The sequence below is a fragment of the Oryx dammah genome, unplaced genomic scaffold (genome assembly GCF_014754425.2).
Source record: "Oryx dammah isolate SB20612 unplaced genomic scaffold, SCBI_Odam_1.1 HiC_scaffold_3, whole genome shotgun sequence".
Classification (NCBI taxonomy): domain Eukaryota; kingdom Metazoa; phylum Chordata; class Mammalia; order Artiodactyla; family Bovidae; genus Oryx; species Oryx dammah.
Window position 1 is genome coordinate 39229024 of NW_024070187.1, and position 17929 is coordinate 39246952.

The 17929-nt window shown below is 35.3% G+C and overlaps 1 protein-coding gene and 1 non-coding gene across 3 annotated transcripts in view; both read left to right on the top strand.

Annotated features, from left to right (window-relative positions):
• Window positions 1-17929, top strand: part of SLIT2 (slit guidance ligand 2) — a 405585-nt gene that overhangs the window by 7043 nt on the left and 380613 nt on the right. For both annotated transcript variants that reach the window (XM_040237917.1, XM_040237918.1), the window contains exon 4: window positions 10537-10608. In XM_040237917.1, coding sequence (XP_040093851.1) covers window positions 10537-10608 — 72 coding nt within the window. The remainder of the gene's footprint in view (window positions 1-10536; window positions 10609-17929) is intronic.
• Window positions 2542-2613, top strand: TRNAR-CCG. Its single transcript has one exon. It is a non-coding gene; the product is annotated as a tRNA-Arg (tRNA).

Below are 17929 nucleotides of genomic sequence, written 5' to 3' on the forward strand. Positions count from 1 at the left end.
AACTTAAATACAGATATATCTAATTTACTTATAAAAATTTTTCCATGAACAATATTACAATAAAGGGATATTTTTGTGGGATTCAAAATAAATGTAAAGTCACTACTTAAAGCTAGTTTGGGGAAGGAAATAAAGATAAGGTAAACATTTGGTTATGTTTATGACAAAGTTCATAAGTTCATAATCTATCTCAGTATATAAAAATACTCTGAAAATATTTATTCTTTGATCTCTTTTGTGACTACCTAACTACTAGTGAGTACTTGACAAATTTATTTTTAATTCATCCATTGAAACTAAGCATTAATATAATTTAAATGTTTGTTAAGATGAAGAGATAATTTAAAATTATCATTTAAACATTAATAGTTTTTTCATCAATAACATATTTATTCATTTATATGTGTGTGTGTTTAGGATTTATATATACATGTGAGATATATATGTATGTATATTTATGGTTTTTTTCCTTGAACATCTTTGACCTTGAAGGATTCTCAGTGGCTTTTCATGAAGTCTCTATTGGGTTTATTTTGTAGTTTTAAGTATTTTCAGAAACACTGAAACAAAACAAACTTTTTCATTATTTTTCAAGCCACTTTGGAGTATCATTTGAACTTTCATTTTGAAAAAATAACTTTTCCTAAAATTAACCAGATACCTTATGATCTGAAATTCGATTAAAGTTGTAAGTAGGTGCTGTTTTTTGACTTTGACTTCCCTTGGGAGTATCACTTCATCTCAGAACAATTTTCTGTTCTGTGAAGATGCAGTAAGATATTTCAGAGTGGGAGGAGGGTTTGTAATTTTGAATGAAAACTAATATATATGCAGGACTTCTTTAAATCACCCCAGCTGTTGGCTGAGAGCAAATATTTCATATTTGTGAGGAAAAGCTGAGAAAATTCCTTTTGTTTACAACTGCCAAGTCCATCTGATGGAAACACATTGTTATCTGACAGCCAATTCATCTCCTTGGGACTCTGGAATTTAAAACCATTTCTTAGGAACACTTTTCAAATATTTATTTTTTTTTAAAATACATTAAATGGCAAACAGTTTTGCTAAAGAATGCATTCAGGTTATTGTGAAGTAAACTTTTATATTTTGTTCAGTATATTAATTAAGAAATAAAAATTTAAAAAGCTACCCAGAGAGTTCTATAATCAAATTACTATGGCATTATAATGATATAATTATTGCATACATTTTTATTGTAGTAGGTGATGTCATTAACATTGCACAGATTGCTTCCCCTCCCAATAGTTGCAAGAGACAATGTAATAAATGGGAAGTAACCAGTGAATTAACTTTTAAATAGTTATATCTTATGTTAACTTATATGTTTTTGGCACCTTTAATCTGGTTTAAATTCAAACTCCAAATTATGAAAAGGTCTATAAATGCAGGTTTATATTGTAAATAACATTTACACTACATATATGTATCTAGCAACTTAAGTTTCATTCTTTGTGTAAAGAACAAAAATAAAAACATTAACTTTATTTGTGTGCAATTTATGGTTTTAAGTTTGTTTTTCCATTTTAAAATGATAAAATAAAAACAATTCCAAATGATATTTTGTGAATATTTCAATAAGTTTTTTCTTTTTATTTTTTGTTGATAGAGTTTTAACTTGATCTAGAGAAAGAAGACATCTGAGAACAGAAGATAAGAGCTGTTCCTTTTAGAAATCCGATTTTTAATCTCTATGAAACAGGGTCATTTTATCAAATTGAGTTTTAGTATAGGATAAAAAAATCATTATTGTTAAAACATTATAGGTACAAAAGAAACACATTTTTTTTTTCCATTTCAAAGAATTGATGGAACTCAAGGTTTTATCAGTCAGAATACCAAGAACTAGATGGGAATTAAAATCATGTGTCTCTCCCTCTTTCCTTACCTTTTTTCCTTTCCTCTCTCACTGCCTCACTGCCTCTCACTCACTTCTTTGTATTGTATAGAAAACAACATCAGATGATATGATGATCAGACTATGGTTATGACTCATCATAAAAAGAATGTTTTAATCACACTGTGAGCACACAGTACATCCACTTTTGACAGCTTCCTACTATGCACTTTGACCTAACATGTGCCCTGGCAGATTCCTGTGGGTGCTCTGTGTTGCTAGTAGTACTTGCTTATCTGGGATGAGAATGAAGCCGTGAGAATGTGCCTGATGTAGATTGCATTACAGGTCTCATATTGTTTAATCAAATGTTCAAATGAAAGCTGATATAGTTAAGTGACTAGATATTCAATGGAAGTTAATTAAGGAAAAACAAATAAACTATAGTGAAGAATTGGAGCATTTAAGAATTATACTTCATTATACTTCATAGAAGATACCTGTGTATATCTGCAATAAAGTCTCCATACAAAATTATTAATTCAAAGTATTGCTTGGCTAGTGGGTAATGTGTTAGAAGGCTGAAAAAAAATCACACTGGGACCCATGACTTTTCTCTGCAGGTGTAAAGTTCCATTATTCACTTATGTCTTACGGGATTATGCTGAAGTAATTAAGGTTCTCTTTCCCTGGTGGCTCAGAGGTTAAAGCATCTGCCTCCGATGCGGGAGACCCGGGTTCGATCCCTGGGTTGGGAAGATCTCCTGGAGAAGGAAACGGTAACCCACTCCAGTATTCTTGCCTAGAGAATCCCATGGACAGAGAAGCCTGGTAGGCTACATAGGTCCACGGGGTCGCAAAGAGTCGGACACGACTGAGCGACTTCACTTTATGGCATTTTAGAGAGACCCAGGCCACTTTGGAGCTTCCCAAGTGGCACTAGTGGTAAAGAACCCATCTGTCAGTGCAGGAGACATGAGAGATTCAGATTTGATCCCTGAGTCGGAAAGATACCTGAAGGAGGGCATGGCAGACCATTCCAGTACTCTTGCCTGGAGAAGCCCATGGACAGAGGAGCTTGGCAGACTACAGTCCATAGTGTTGCAAAGAGTCAGGCATGACTGAAACGACTTAGCAGGCATGCATGCAGGCCACTTCAGTATTTCACTGCTGTAAAACAGCTGCTTTTATACGTTCCTTGACAACACAAATGCAAGAGTATGAGAAAGGTTTTGAAATTTTTTTGTTTGTCCAAAAAAATGGTAGGGCATTTTGCCCTAAATGCAATAAAACACTCATAATGCAAAATAAAATTCATATATGTCTACATTAGATTAATGAGAACCAGTAGCATACCACTGAAGACCTTGGATATTAGGTATTTCATTAACTTCATAATATCTTACATGCTTACAATAACGAAATTGCACAAGTGATAAAGCCACAGGCTTGGGTTGTACTTTTGTTCCTATCAGTAAAGTGTAATGGCGCTCTTAAGACAATATTTCTTTAAACATTCTAAGTTTTTGTATCTTTGGATTTCAGATTACCTTTTTTTTTTTTTTACTAGCTATGTCATTTGATACTCATTTTTGCTTGAATAAAAGAGTCCTAAAATATTATTATTATGAAGCCATTGCAAAACCTGTTCATTTGTCTATTTTAGTTTCTACCAAGTAGATACAAAGAAAAGAACTCAGTTTAGAAATGTCTTTACAATAGAGCCTAAGTTTGACTATACACTTTACTCTCCCTAAAGGATACCTCAAAGGCACATGTATTTTTTGAAGGTGGCACTGAGTTATTTCTCCCTGGGTGTGCACACCATTTATAGGCATGCGACAGCCAGTGTGAAACTAAGGAACTCCAACACTCTAGAATTTTGGTTGTAGGTCGCTATACATTAGTTCAAGCAGAGAATGTGTTGTGGAACAGATCTGAGGGAAGTCTCCCCTGAACCCCTGCTCATTAGGGATGTGGAGAATCCCTCTTCTAACTCATCCTACAAGTTTGTAGGAAACACAGAAGACATTCTTTTTCTTGAAGTAATGGTACACAAACAGTGCTACTCTACTTGGAAAAGAATGCAAGCTCATCATAGTTTCTGGCACCTTAATACCTAAGTTTAAAGTCACTGCAGTTATTTTCTTGGGAAAGTTTCTGTAAAGAACATCTCAAACTCGGTAAAGAAGCTCTGTATGTACCTTGTAGGAGATAAATCATGCACCTCGATGCTCAACTGTGAATCGCTTTATCTGTGATAGCCATTAAATGTCCAATTATTCTTGCCTGTTTATAAGTGATCGGGAACAATTTTAAATTGCATTTACTGACCATGGTCTTGGAAAGCTTTAATGCAAGTGCACTGTTGAAATTTAGCAGAATATTGAATCTGTCTGAGAGGGTTTCTCATACAATGTTTTTTAATGGGCCTTGAAGTTGAACGGTGGTGAGAAGTTCTGTTTGCTCTTTGTGGAGCGTTTTATAAATTCTGCAGCAGCAATGCTGTTTATTTTTCCCACATCTGTTTTGGGCTCATCCTTTGTAACAGTGTTTGCTGGATGCTGTGGCCTTTATATCTCCCCTGAAATGAGTAGTTTAGTTTGCACTGTTACAATGTATTTGTGGAAGCAACCAATGTCAAATATTTTACATTGAACTCCTGTCTTTCATTCCTGTTGGATACCCTTCTGCTTGAATTATGCCTTCTAAACTGAATTTTACAACTTAACATAGGATGAGAGACTTTTGTGCATGAACTTTACATATACTGCTCTTACCTATTTCAGAGCAATTTATATCTGCTGGACTGGAAGGAATGTTGGTTAAAACATTTTCAGAGTGAGAGTTTGGTAACAGTTTAGATTTGGTTTTAATGCAGTTGGAATTTTTGCTTTAAGATAACATCAGCAGAAAATTACTTGTTCTCTTGGCAGTGTCCATCTCCCTTGAATGCAGGTGGGACTCCCTTTCTGAGCTGCTGTTTTCCTCATTGTAGATAACCTAGCCTCCCCTTGGTGAAAACACCTTGTAATTTTATATGCTATTGCCTGGTGTACTATGGAACGTTGGCAAATACTCACCAGTTTTACTGTTGATGGTGCTTTTTAAACAGATACAATCTCTTCTCCTTACCTTTAAAACATTACATGAGAGTAAATACTTGATTTCCATTCCATTGTGAGATCTGGATTAAATTGTCTTATCTTTGAAAACTGCATTTTTGGTCATCATTAAAGGAAACAGTTATTATATCTCATAGTAATGGTATGTGGTTTCAGTAAGATAATGCACGTATTTTCATAAAATGCTTGATGCAAAGTTGGAACTTTTTATTATTACAAATTTCAACATTTCCTTTCCTGTTTTTCAGAAGCTGAGTTTTGGAAATACTTTATCTTTTTGAGCTAATACAACGTGTCTATAATAAATCTGACTTTTAAATATCCATATTTACTATCATTTTCCTTCTGATTTTCTTCTTATAGCATATAGTCAATAGAAGAGATGTGAAGAAAGTGCAAAGCCTTCTCCAAATTTTTTTTCAGAGTATTTATCATAATCGCTCTGAACATATAGAGACTATCAAGAAGTAAGAGGAGTGAAGAGGAAGCAACTTTTTATTAATAATTTTTTATCTCTTACTATGGAGCATAAAGGGTGAAAATACTGATACTGCCGAAAATATAAAGTTTATCTAATACTAGCTAAATGTTAAAAATATTTGCTTTAAAAATGTTAGCGTAAAAGACAAATGGAAATTTACCCAAGAAGAAGACATTTTGTATGAGAAACAGGAGATTGTAAATGATAGACTTTTAAAGGCAGTGTTCATCAAATACTTGTTTCAAATCACGTGCATTGTAAATATATTACATTTACAGTGATAGGTAAATATGAGACTTTCTTATTAGCTTTGGTAAAATCGTTTTCATTTTACAATTTGGATTGGGGTGAAGGTTGCAAATGTTAATTGGATTGAGGAGGAAGTTGAAAGGAGACCTCCAACCTTTAGCAATGGATAAGTAACAGGAGTGGGTGGCAGATAATAATTTGAAACAAACCTTGTCAGTAATGCCCTTCAAGTTGAGCTGTTAAGAATCTGCATTTCAGAGGCCTGTGGTTTTTAGTATGGTCCAGAAAGATCATTCATCTCACTGAAGGCCACCCAGAGGAAATGGTTACTGGGATCTCTCTCATCTTTTCCCTAAAGGAATGTGTCTCAGGGACTCATTACACACCTTTCTGAAACCACGAATTTCCATCTGGAGAATTTTTAGTCCTGAGATCCTGTGGGCAGATTCCATCTAGTTAGTGATGACGTAGGAGCTGAATATCACTGAATCTCTGTTAAGTGTCCTTGGACATAATTGAATATCTTTGCTGGAACAGTTAGTAATTGACCCACCTGATCTGCTTAATGCTGCTAATTTTTGTTGGCTCCATAAACCTCCTCTGAGATGCCCTTAATTCACTATGTGCTGTTTATCTGTTCTTGGACTATCAGATTTTAACTTCTTTAACACATTTGCATTAGAGTTATTCTTATGCTGCCCTTCAAGCTACTAAGAAGTATTTTGTAGTATTGGAAGAAGCCAGGTTACTTTTTCTCCAGCTCTGTTTAGAAATTATTATGCACTTTGATAGTCTTTAACATAATTTTGTATTTTAAAAAATACTCTTTAGTTTAAAGATTTAATTCCTGGTCATTGAGTTTCACTTTGTATTGTAATGTTTCCGTTTCTATTTATTCTTGGTACTGATGGAAGAGGGAATAGAAGACTAGGAACCAAAAATGTATTGGTATTCTTTTTAAAAAAGTACAGTCATACTGTTTTTCTAAGCATGTTATCACTTCACCTGTTATCTACATTTTTTTATATGACATTACCTTGCTTGATACACATGGTTGGTTTAGACACATTAAGATCATTTATAATAATTTTCATGATATAGTGATAAATTACTTGAATTTTAAGAAAAGTATGTTATACATATTTTCATTTTTATTTCAACTTTAGGTATTTTAAATAGATCTTTTAAATAGTGCACTGACTAGAAAGCTAGTTTCTTTTAAAATAAAGCTTGATGTTTTACTTCCAGGTGATCCATTCATAGATATTTAAGAAGGGGGCTATGTAAAACTATATTTTGCCCCAACCCGCCTCCCCCAAAAAAAGAAAGATTGTTGAAAGGGAAAGTTGAGGATTACATTGTTTTGAATTATTGTTTAGAAATGTTTAGATTGTGTCTCTTTGAAAGGAGTGATTCAGAGGGTATGTTCTGGAGTCAGCCCACCTGAATTTAGATTCTATCTCTACTTTCTATGAGCTCTGTGCCTCCCTCCAAAATAGCAGTGACGGTGGCACCCACCTACTTATGGGGTAGAATGAATGTGACCTACTCAGAACAGTGACTGTCACCTAGTAAGTTTAGTATGTATGAGCTGTTATTTGGAGAATGAATTAAGACTCTCTTAAGAATATGAAAAAAAAAAAAAAATGAGAAAAGACACTGCTTGCACTCTACCTGAATTGCCTTCTTTCTTACAATATCTGAAATTGTGTGGACCCATTAACACGTAATCTAGTGGCAGCTCTCAGTCACTTGGATATCTGAATTTGTTTCAACATATTGAATTCCTTCCAGTTTCTAGATTATGTTGAGAAAGGCATGACAGGGGGAAGTTAAAGGAAAGGAGGCAGTTGCTCTATAGGGCTCATGAAAGCAGGTTTGGTGGTGAGACTTTGATTATCTGGAGAGGGGCATAAAACCTAAGGCAGGTACCTTAGAAAACATGTCTGGAGAAAGTTGGCTGAACATAAAATGCACATACTAGGGTTTTGCCAAACTATATCAAAATGCAAAGAGCAGTTTGTTTTTATTCAGCATTTCCTAAGAACCTAGTAAGTGCCAAGGAAGAGAGAAGGAAATATGAATACATAGATATAGTCTTTACAGGGTTTCCCCATTGGGTGGCTCAGAGGTAAAGAACCACCTGCAATTCAGGAGCTGCGGGTTTGATCCCTGGGTCCAGTGTTATTTCCTGGAGAATCCCATGGACAGGGAAGCCTGGCAGGCTACAGTCCACGGGGTCGCAAAGACATGGACATGACTAAAGTGACTTAGCACACAGCACGTAGTCTTTATGCTTGAAGAGCTTACGGTGTAGTGGGACTCAGACATTTATGTGAATAAATGTTTTGAGTAATATAGTGTGAGGGACTCTTGCTTATCAAATACTAGAGGCAAATGCAGACACAGACAAGGGAGGAACCAACTTTATCTAGGAGAATCAGGGGAATTACACAGAGGATGTTAGAAAGGACCCTTAGGAGAAAAGGGAAAACTCCATACAGAGAGTTGCCTCTGTGAGGGCTGGGAACCTGAACAAATGTCGTCCTTTTGGTTGGAGAATCATGGACGATGTTTGTTCTCCAGTGGTTTGGATCAGATTATGAAAGCACATCTCTGTCATTTTAAAAATTGAGATTGCCTCTCTGGAAAATGGGGAGCCTTTCCTAGAAAAATTCTCATTACCACTGTTGTGAATATTTGTAATTATTTTTTCAGACATAAATATAACAAGATCATAATTAAATTATAGTTTATTGAAAGTGTATAATAATAGACTCTGGGAGTACTTGTGCCTTAGAATTATGCCTGGCAAAGAAAAAAATAAAAGCTTTTGATTTCACTTTACATTAATCTTGTTGTGTGCTTTATTCATAAAAAAAAAATAGTGTAAGTGAAAAGTCTACCTTTTCACTACTGATTTTATGATTTTACCTCTGATTGTCTCAACATACATTTTTGTGAGCTATATACATTTTATTAAGTTCTGAGCGTTTATCTATAGATGTCTAAGATGACTAACCTCTTAATAACATGAGTTATATAACAAAAGATGGTAAGGTAAGGTGAAGTCGCTCAGTCGTGTCCAACTCTTTGCGACCCCACGGACTGTAGCCTACCAGGCTCTTCCATCCATGGGATTTTCTAGGCAAGAGTACTGGAGTAGATTGCCATTTCCTTCTCCAAAAAATGGTAAGCATAATGATCATTGCCTCATGGCATTTTAGACTTGGAAGAAATTCTGAGGTTCACTTGGTCCAACTTTTAACCTAATGCAGAATTTTTATTACTTTGTTGCAGGGAAAAAATGTATAGCCTCTGCTTGAATAATGTGGATAATAATAATAATAAAATAAGAGTTGAAAGCTTCCTAAGGCTGTTCATTTCTTAACATCTTTTATACTTACAAAGATCTTCCTTATAATCATTTATCAATGCTTTGTTAAAAGTTAGAATTACTAGCACCATGTCTACCCTCTAGAGACTAAATGAGTGTAATTCCACTCCCATCTGATGACCGTTTGAATACATTATCATTTAAAAGAGGGTAAGGTTGATATGCCCTCTTTTCCTGTCCCCTTAACGTTTATCTTTAAGACAAGAAACACCTCAAGTTATCTTCAGTGTGACATTACTTTCTGGATGTCTTTACTCTCCTCTAGAACTATTGTGTTAGGCACTCAGTTATGTTCGACTCTTTGAGACTCCGTTGACTGTAGCCTGTCAGGCTTCTCTGTCCAAGGGATTCTCCAGGCGAGAACACAGAGTGGGTTGCCATTCCCTTCTCCAGGGAATCTTCCAGACCCAGGGGTCAAACCTGGGTCTTCTTCATTGCAGGCAGATTCTTTACTGGCTGAACCACCAGGGAAGCCCAGCAACTTATAAATCATTTAAGTGTGCATTTTACATCATCTTGTCATCATTTTATTTAAAGTTGGAAAAAGAGAGGATATACATTTATTTTGACTGAAATGTTAAGTTATATACTTAAAATGAATGGGATTGGGAAATTCGTACATTGGGGCTAGAATTTGCCACTCTTTTGTAAGTGTTCATAGTCCGAAAGAACTTAGTTATATACTGTGCATATGCTGAGTTGCTTCAGTCATGTCTGATTCTGTGCAACCCCATGGCCAGGCTCCTGGGTTTAAATTGAGTTAGGGTTGCAATCAAATTCTTTTCTAAAATATTTAAAACATAGCAATATCAGTTAAACATTTTTAGGAAAAACATTACTTAAACATTTTTGCCCTCACTGTTAATTATAACTCAGCCTTATTCAGTTGAGAGTGAAGAACTATGGATTGCAGTTTTCTTCTGATTTTGCCTAGAGGGACAAATCATGCTGACGCTTTCTCATACGTTTTTGTGAAACTAAATGGAAAGGTTAAAAAAATTGAAATTTCTGTCTCCCTTCAGTGACTTGGCTGAAGATTTAGGTCATTTGGGACAGAATATGAATTATTTTAGGGCACCATTTAATACGGTATTTCTGCTGTATGTTGAACTCGCTAAACATACATACTCGCTAAACGAGTCCAGAAAGCCTTTTTCATTGCGTCTGTGCTGGTTGACTGATGTTGCAAGGGTTGTGGATATAGAGTTAGGCCCCAGTAACCATCATCTGAGTAAGCACAATGGAAAATTGCTTTAAAGAGTCTTGTAACAAAAGGTGTAACCAACTTTTGATTTGTAATGCTTGAATTCTCTTGAATGTTATTTCATTCTTTCTAAAATACAGGATGAGGCATGACACTATCCAATCACAGTCTCATTGTTGGGTACTTACTATGTAACATATGCTTTGTTTTTGTTTTTCTCAAAAGGCGTTTAAACAGAAATCACCTTCAGCTGTTTCCTGAGTTGCTGTTTCTTGGGACTTCGAAGCTATACAGGCTGTAAGTAGACAGAAATAGTTATTGTTGCTCTGTGTAGTACCTTGCGTTTTATTAAATGCATTTTGGATCTGTTTCCTTGTGCTTTCCTGGAATCTATTCACCAGTAGATTAATGGATTAAAAGTTTGTCTTTCTTTTTTTCAAACTTATGATTGATTTTCCAGTGGTTCCAGTTCTTGTATTTGGTTAGCATTTACTGTTTCGTGTATGTGTTATTGCAGTTGTATTATTCTTTTTTGGTCTTGATGGGGAGATTTACCTAACTTCTTTATGGAAACTTTTGATTAAGTTCTGAAGGGAAAGATCGCCACTGTGCTTCCTTCTCAGAGGAACTTGGAAGTGTATTCTTGTAAAGTTGGGATTCTTAACGTCTGCCTTTTTCATATTGTTTCTATACTCGAGTAGTCTTTATTAGTCTGGAAATACTATTATAAAGTATTTATAGAGGACTGTAAATTTCCTCTTAAATTTTCCTTTTAAAGCCAGAATTCCAAACTCTGCGACATGAATGACTGTAGAGGGTTTCATATCAAATATGTCATCAACTGTTAATGGAAGTATTTCTTTGGAAGGAGTGTAATGTGGGTTTTAGGCAGAATCAGTTTTTTCCTCCCTGGAATGCTTGTTCAGTGACCGAATGTGCAGTGGTGAAAACACACTTTTGACAGCTCTTACAAGTAGTTTTTAGCCATATGAATGATTTTGTACAGATAAGCTGCAAAGTGTTGGGGAAATTAATAGCAATGGTTATCAATGTTCGCAGACGTTGTGAAAAATCACTGGGATATACAGAACAAATTGCTTAGCTTGGCTTCCACCTGGATGGTTGCAAAGGGCCACATGTGGAGCTTGTGGGGAAAGTGAGGAGATGGCTTTTCCGACCTTGACTTTGTAGCCAAAGCTTTGTAACCTACTCCTTAAGTATTGTTGTTGTCAATTCCAGAAGTAGGAAGGATCTTCTCCCACAGCCCTCCCCCACATTGTATCTCTGTCAAGATCTCTGTTAGGGCCTCCTGACACCTTGGCTCACTGTGGAGAGAATTTTCCCAGCAGGCAAAGGTAGAGCCAGTTACACACCAGGTCTTGTCTCTAGAGTCTGAGTTTCCTGATGTTATTCCTGTGAGGATAGCCAAAGTCGCCTAGCAGTATTTCTCTTCTGCTTTGTGTTCCCTGCTGATTAATTGGCTCAATTTAGATAAATTTAAAAGAATCAAATAAAGAAACCTGGAGACTGCCTTTTTAACAAGAATTCTCTAAAGACTATTTTTACAAAAGACACTGGATGTAGGCTGTTATGAAGATTATGTGTATGAATATAAATCAATATTTATTTTTAATTATTTATACTTAGTTTCCAAGAATGGCTACAGAAGTGGTTTTAATAGTATTCTACTTTGTTCCTTAACTTTTTTTTTGACTGTAGGGATGTTGAAGAATTGATTTCAAAGCTAGTATACAATGAGTGCTATTAAATTAATTTACTGCTATGCTAACAATGTGCATATAAAACAGTCCACATTGTCTAGAAAATAGTCTGTTTTCTATGTGGCTGTGAAAATACAATTTAAATGGAATGATTGTTATAGCTAGAATTAAAATTATTAAGCTGAAGGGGGGAAATGTGGGAAATCACTTTAACACTGTCCCTGAGAAACTAGAATGTTTGATTTTTGGTTGGAAAGTATTTGGATTAATTTTCTTTGGGTGGTATAATCTAGTGCAGAATCCCCTATCAGCAGATCATGTTCTGTTTAGCATTTGCCTCCTTTGACAATACCATGTAGTGGGCCAAGGGGTTTTCACTTACATTATGATTTTATAACCTTATGAAGTTACTTATTGGAAGAAGACAATTTGATATCCTTAAGTGAATGAAAGAAACAGAACCCATGAAACTCTAAGGCAACATCTTCTAGTGAGTTAAAAGCATGTTAAAAAAATGGGGAAAACGGGCAGCTAGAAAATGAGTTATAATGTGCCTGTTTGGCTCAAAGGATTTCCCCTGGAAAGTAATGGAAGATAAAATTTTGTTTCTGATGTGGGTCTGTAAGGACTCTGATGCTTTGATTTTCCTGAAGTTAGAGCTTGATGGCTTTATGTTCAGTATTGCCTGGGATTTGACACCAGACATAGGCACTGGATACCCATGAAAACTTGGAGGTATACACTTTTTCTGTCTCAGAAAACAGGAATCTATCTTCTTTTGAGTTGAGACACTGTTGTCTCACCCAAATTAGATGTAGTGGTTGGTTAACCATGATCTTTTTCTTGAGAGGAAAATCATCAGCTACCTGTGACCAATTTTTTATGATGATGATCACTAATTGAATTAAACAACCACCAGTAAGAGTATGTAATAAATAAAGGAACAAAAGCTTGTGAAGTTAACAGCCTGGCTAGTTTAATTTCTAAGAAGATGTGTTCAAGTTCAAGTATTCTTCATATGATACAGGTGCCTAGTAGCTAACCCGAAACAAATGTTCTAACAGATGGAAAAGTCTGCACAAATCTACATGCAAAAATCGTCCTTTAAAATCTTCATTTAAAAATGAACTTTTATTTCCCAAGAAGGATAAGTGACAGGACAAAGGATACAGGATTTTGGACAAGCAGTATGTTTGGAGAGGGAAAATTTGACTGGTGGCTAATTTGCATATTAAGTGATCTACTGTTGCCCACCGTGTAATGGCAACCCACTCCAGTATTCTTGCCTGGAAAATTCTGTGAACAGAGGAGCCTGGTGGGTTACAGTCTATGGCATCTCAAAGAGGCAAACACGCCTGAGTGACTGAGTACACACACACGATTGCCCTACCATAAAATTTAGTGGAGCCGTACTCATCTAGCATTCATGAAAGAAAGAAATTTAGAATTTATTATCTCTAGGTCTTTTCCTAACTTATTTTATATTTTACCGTTACTTAATACTGTTGTTTCTGGATGAGTAATCGATGAAAAACTTACTTATTTTTATAGTTCACACACTGATGTTTGGTTTTTATCATTGTTTGCTTAGATTAAATCTAGTCTGTTCCACTGCACATTATACAGATTTTCTTTGTGCTTCTGTAAGGAATAATCACCATTTGACTCTTGGCTGGAAATGAGATGCCAGGTGAAGAAGCACACATGCTTTTTTTAAAAATTCTAAATGCAGTATAAAAGAAAAGGAGGGTACACTGTATATGAATTATGATTCGACACGGTTAGTTGCTGCTAGCGGCCAAATATGCTTTTCCTTTGCTGTCTGCTCCAATTTCTCTTTGGACGGGTTGAGAGAGCACTCCGTGTTCAGGTCAAGATGTTTGCTCAGAAATAGTAGTACAGTTGCAGCTGTGTTTGCTGGAGCAGGAGACTAGTTTAAATAGCATTACCATTTATCCAGCCCATTAGCAGAACTCTGTAAAATAATACCAACTCTGCATAAACTACAGGACAGTGTAATAAAATTACAAGCACTTGTTGACAGATGGAAAGTGTAAGTAAAGAAGAAAGAAAAGTGAAGGGCCATAGGTTGGAGGTTAAAAGAGACAGTACATAGTCTTCTTACTTATGGAGATTCTCCATCCTCTCACTTGGCTCCTCCTCCAAAACCAGGATTGCATTTTTGTTCTTAGTTTATTAAGATTGGAGAACATGATTTTCTGAGCAATTCAGAGTGGGTTAACTGACAGAAGTACAGTGACTTTTGAAATGGTTGATTATGATGGAAATTTATGAGTAGCATATACAAATCTTCCTGAAAAGTATAACCTTAAAGGTGACTTGCCAGTGAGTGATTCACACTTTTCAGCCTGAGTTTGCAGCTACTCATCTAGGCTCATTAGAGAGGCATTTCATTGGTAGTTCTGTGGTTAAGCATTTGGTTATAAATATTTGTTCTGTGGTTTTCAGTTTATTTCCTTGAGTATTATTATATTTACCCAGACTTCTAACATAAGCTTAAGTAGCCAAACCACGTTGCAGAAACTCATTTTTCACTTGTATCTCTTGAGACAAAACAAAGCTAACAAACGAAAATAAATACATAGGTTCCAGTGATTCATTTTCTTTGCTTCTTTAAATGAAAACTCTTTATTTCTGGTTAACAAGTGGTGTTTCCCTAGTGAGCTTTGGAGCCAGTAAATTATCTAACATTATAAGTTGTATTTTTAAAGCCAAGAACTCTTTTTATGGCCTAGTGACTCCTTACCTGAGACAAACAGATTTTCAGCAATAAATTCAATTGGTCAGGTCACAATTCATTTGCTGTCAGATAGGATCTCAGATTCTCCAGATTGTTTTTTTGATAATAATTATTACAATTCTTTAAGAGGAAAACTTAATTTCTATTAAAATAAAAATTAGTTTGGGAAAGATAACAAATATATGATGAAGCTGCCCTTCCTTTCCTTTCCTTTCTTATAAAAGGAGCCTTGGCTTTTGATTTTGGTTTTGAGGAGTTACAAGAGTAAGTATGCTTAATGTTATAAAGGTCTAGATAATTCAGAAATATAGAAAACTGGGAGTATAAATTATTCATGATCTCCCCACTCAGATATAACCACTAGTATACTTGTCAATTGTTAATAGATTAGTTTTCTTTTTCTGTAATTATGCATATAAATACTGCTGTACATGCATTACAAATACATTTTTTAAATATCCCCAGGGTTTAGTATAAAGCTTGACCTTTAGAAAGCTCTCAGTAAGTGTTTGATGTATTGAATTAAATCTCCGTTGGGTTCAGGGTTTGTAACTTGAATGAGCAAATAGTAACACTGGGAAGACATTATGAATAATGGGGAACCAAATTAAATTTAAAGGATACCTTGGTTCATTAATGTTTATCCCCTTAGGTTTTCTAAACATTGAAATGTCTATTGGTATGCACTGAAAAATCAAAATAATGTTTTCCACCTAAGCAAAAATATCTTAATTTACCATAATACTATACTTGTATAAAACTACCACCACACCCCCTCCCCCCGTCCCCCGGCCCTGTTCTCTGATGTCAATTAAGTCTCAGGGTCCTTGATTCAAGGATAAAAGCAGAAGACAACCATGGTGCCTGTGTCAGAATTCCTCCTGAGCTAATTTCTGCCAGCTCTGATGGAAGTGTGGGCTCCTCGAGGGTCAGGTGTGTGGTCTGCTGCTTCGTTTTACTCTTGGCCTGTTTGGCCCTGCCACAGTAAATCCAACAATGGTAATGCAGGAATTGCAGGTGACAGTTGCCACGGTTACCGTTGTCCCACCAGATTGACACCGTTACTCATCTAGGGAGCTGTCATCATAGCTGCTTCCCGTCTCTGGTGCCGAGACTGCCAGAAAGCTTCAGACGCAGAGAATAAAAGTTCTTCAAGATGGTGTGTCTGTGTCATCATTTGATGCAAGGATACACTGTTTGTATTGTTAATACTGATACCTATGTAAGGGGAACAGATTGATTCTTTATCTTTGAAAATAAAGAACCTGTATGAGAGGTAACATTTAAGAAAGTGTTAACTGTCAGTGATTAAAAACCCCAAGTCCCTTATTATTTATTAAGTAACTTATTAATTATTATTGGGTCCAAGGGACTCTCTTCTTGCTACTTAAAAAACAGAGATATATAAGTAGCATTTAAAAATATTACTGTCATATAACAAAAGATTCGTTTCTAAGAGGTAGACCAAACTCTTCATAGACTGTGACCTGGACACACTTCAGAGTAGCCCCTATCTCTTGCCATGAAAAAAGGCAAGCCATTGAATAGGGCTTACTTGTGTTTTTGTTTTTAAATCAACGTGCAATAGTATGATATAGAAGTTATACAAACAATGAAGATTAAGATTGTTTTTGATATTTTTGCCAGGCCTCCCGTGGGAAGTTTTTAATTTAAAGGGATCTAATAGAAGACTTTTGCTGGAGAACGTCAGAAATTCGCAGGCTTCTGGTGTTGCCAGAGTAGAGTTTTTGGTGTGAAATCCACAGCATAGTTCCTGGCATAGGAAAGTCAAGTGCAGGAAGGTCTTTCCCACTCAAGTGCACTTGTTTAAATAGTTTCTTCCCCAAATGTAAATGTTTCTGTTTCCACCAGCAAATACTCATGGTTTGCCAGTGAGTGTAAATACTGTGAACACTGTGATCCATGCTAAGGAGAAAACCGCCATGGTGTGTGGCCCACATAATATGTGGCACTTGTGGGCCTCAGTCATTGCTAACTTCTGACCTGTGATATGTAGATTAAAGCCTTCAGAGTTCATGGAGACTGTGTGAATTTAAGTGTATGGTTTTCATGTCAAAAAGATTTTGAACACATATCAGGAGGGAATATTTTAAAATTTGATTGTAAATCATAAAATTGCTGCTGCAATCTCAAGATTATAAGTTAGTGGTTGAAGTTTATTTAAGTATTACTTCAAGGAATAAGTGACCATAAGGTATATTAGTTCTATTGAGCTAATTTTAATGTATGTACATTACATTTTAAGAAATCTATTTTGTGAGAAATATATTTTACTAATATTGTAAAATATTATTATTTAAATGCCTACTCAGATGTTAGTGCTTTGCTATCTTTGTAAATTAATGGACACTTCTGGAGCAAAGGTTTCTTTTCTATAAAATAGGAATGACATTTATCTCCTGGGAATATATCAAGTCACAATATAGATTCTGTATTCAAAAGAACATTGTCAACTTTCTGGTATGATAGAAATGATGCTTGTGGAGTTCTCCTCTCAGTGTAAAATAGGATGAAGTAATAGTCACAGAGATGTCCTAGCAAGTTGCCCACAATCAGAAAATCTCCTGTTTCTCTTTCATGTCTCTTCTTGCATTTATTCTCAGTGTAATAACATATACATAAGTGTAACCACATTAACTTTTTAACACTGCAGATTAGCATAAAATGTGCATTTGCACCATTCCATTTCTCCTTACTTGGCAACACAAGGTATATTAAAGCCAGAATGTTCTTAAATGAGATCTCTTACCTGCTTCCAGTTGATGATTCATATAATTTTAAAATTCTTATATAAAATGAATCAAGGATAGAAAAAGAGGCTGTGACTCAGGAACTATTTATGTTAGTTCACTTATTAAATTGTTGTTTTAATGATGTGTTGTTCTAAATAACAAAATGAAGGAAAAATACAAACCAGTTAGAAAATGCTGAGTAAATTCCTTAAGGTATAGATAAACTCTTTTGGAAGTTATTCAGAAGATTTATTGCATTGCTAAAGTACATTTTTATCACTAACTAAAATTTCAGTTTAAAAACAATGTAAGAGAACCGTTCCATTGAGCTTATTCAAAGTATGATTTGACCTGTGAAACATTCTGCCACCTTTACATAAGCT